At 47.6% G+C, this 1,921-nt stretch overlaps 1 protein-coding gene across 1 annotated transcript; it reads left to right on the plus strand.

Annotated features, from left to right (window-relative positions):
• Positions 1-1,195, plus strand: PV07_12754 (uncharacterized protein; the record flags this gene model as incomplete). Its single annotated transcript, XM_016400316.1, has 3 exons — positions 1-792; positions 854-1,012; positions 1,071-1,195. Coding segments are annotated over exons 1-3 (465 nt in total), but the record flags the coding sequence as incomplete, so codon positions are not given.
• Between the last annotated feature and the right edge of the window lie 726 nt (positions 1,196-1,921).

The raw sequence follows: 1,921 nt of genomic DNA on the forward strand, positions 1-1,921 counted from the left end.
CTGAGTCCTGCCACGTCGCAAGACCTCCTGGCACTAGGCGCAATCAGGTAACGCCTGAAGCGCACGTAAAACGGCAACTGTCTCAGGCGCAACAGGTACATTGATCAACAAATCTGTCTTTACAATGAACAAGGGCCAAATGACGCCGGTTTACCCAGGGCATTCCTGGATGCTGCGCAAACCACTATCGCCAATGGAGATCTAGCCCGGGCACAAATTTTTGCTGAACGAGCGGTGCTTGGGTGGACTATCCTTGAAGGCGACGACAGCCCTAGGGTGCTTGAAAACAGACCTCTGTCCCAGGATCCATCGAAACATGAGTTATACGGGATCTCGGTAAAGTGGAAGACAGCTCTGGATGACGTTCCCCAGGGACTTGACGCGAAAGGGTTCGAAGATTGGTTGTGGAGGAGAGAGAAGCTACAACGACCCGGAGAGCCGGCGGACTTTCGCAGTAGAACGACGTTCCCAGGTTTCAACGACCTGCCAGACGAGAACTGCTTTGATCCTGGGTTCTACGCACGTAGCAACGGGATTACCTACCAACCACGGCGGCATTGGCTCTTCCTGGCCGAGATTATTGCCTTCGCCTCATTGGTTCGCCTGCAGATGGACGTCAAAGACGTCGACGGTACGACGGTTCCACTCTTTTTCTATACGCAAAGGCGTGGCAGTGAATTGGCACCTTCAGAGGTTCAGAAGGGGCACACTATCGCAATTCTCTACGCGCAGCGTCACACGTTCATGTTTTCTGAACCGGGAATCCGTCTTGAGGAAGCCACGAATATTAAGGTACAATTATCATCGAGACAACTAACTTTGTCTACGTTTCTAACACAACATGTCCCCATAGATATTTCCACTATCGCTAAATAAGTCGCTAGCGTTGAGCGACCGAGTCCAAAAATTCTCGACGGAAACGAATGGGACAAGAACATGTCATGGGTGCGAGAGGCAGGCGATTTCCTTAAAGAAGTGTGCCAAATGCTCGCTTTTCTGGTACTGCAACGGAGTAAGCTCGTCATCTGAGCCCGCCCTGCTGATTGGGATGCTAACAATGTTACAAAAAGGACTGCCAGAGGACTGGTTGGAACGAGAATAACCACAAAGCAGACTGTAAGCTGCTCAAGGATGCCGATTTAAAGGGTTTGTTTTCTCTTCACTGGGATAAATTTGAACGTCGCGTTAAATTCCCCTTGAACACTTCAACAGTCTAGAATACGCTTGGCTGCGTCCAAGCGACTTGATCTGTTGAGTCTGCTTGTCAAAGCCTCTTTGGTATACGGTAATAAAATCCTTTCAGTCATAGTCTAAATCTTTTTTCAAATAAGAGTCGCGTCTTCTACGATACAGTAATACTCTTCCAACCACATTTCATTCTCCTTCTCCTTCTCCTGCTCCTCTTCTATTCGGGACTGTTTAGAGTTGTATGGATTACAATCCTCTTCGTTATCAATCTCGACTCGATCATCGTTGGAGATCCGAATCTTTTTTGGGAGCTCTGTGACCTTAACGGTCCACCCATAGTTGCTCATCTCCTTCGTTAAATCATCGCTTAAGTCCCATTGCGGGTACACATTGAAATTGACGATGATTTCTTTCAGGGAAAGAATACTCTTGAAGTGCGTGTCGAGCAAATTTAATGCCTCTGCTGGGTAATTCTTCTCCCGGAATTTTTGAGGCCTCGTTCCATGTCGAAATCGCGCTCCAAATTCGGAAATGACATCTCAATGGTGGTAGAGATTAAATGGACAGTATCTACGTTGATGCGTGATTAACTTTCCTTAATTACCGTTCGCTGACAGAAGCCTGCTATGTGAGTGCAATTTCAAAGAACCATCAGATCCGTGCAGCGAATGCTCATGAAGGCATTTAGGATTACCCCATTACCCAGGCATCTCAAGTTCACTGTTTGATACCA

The sequence above is a fragment of the Cladophialophora immunda genome (assembly GCF_000835495.1).
Source record: "Cladophialophora immunda strain CBS 83496 unplaced genomic scaffold supercont1.119, whole genome shotgun sequence".
NCBI lineage: Eukaryota > Fungi > Ascomycota > Eurotiomycetes > Chaetothyriales > Herpotrichiellaceae > Cladophialophora > Cladophialophora immunda.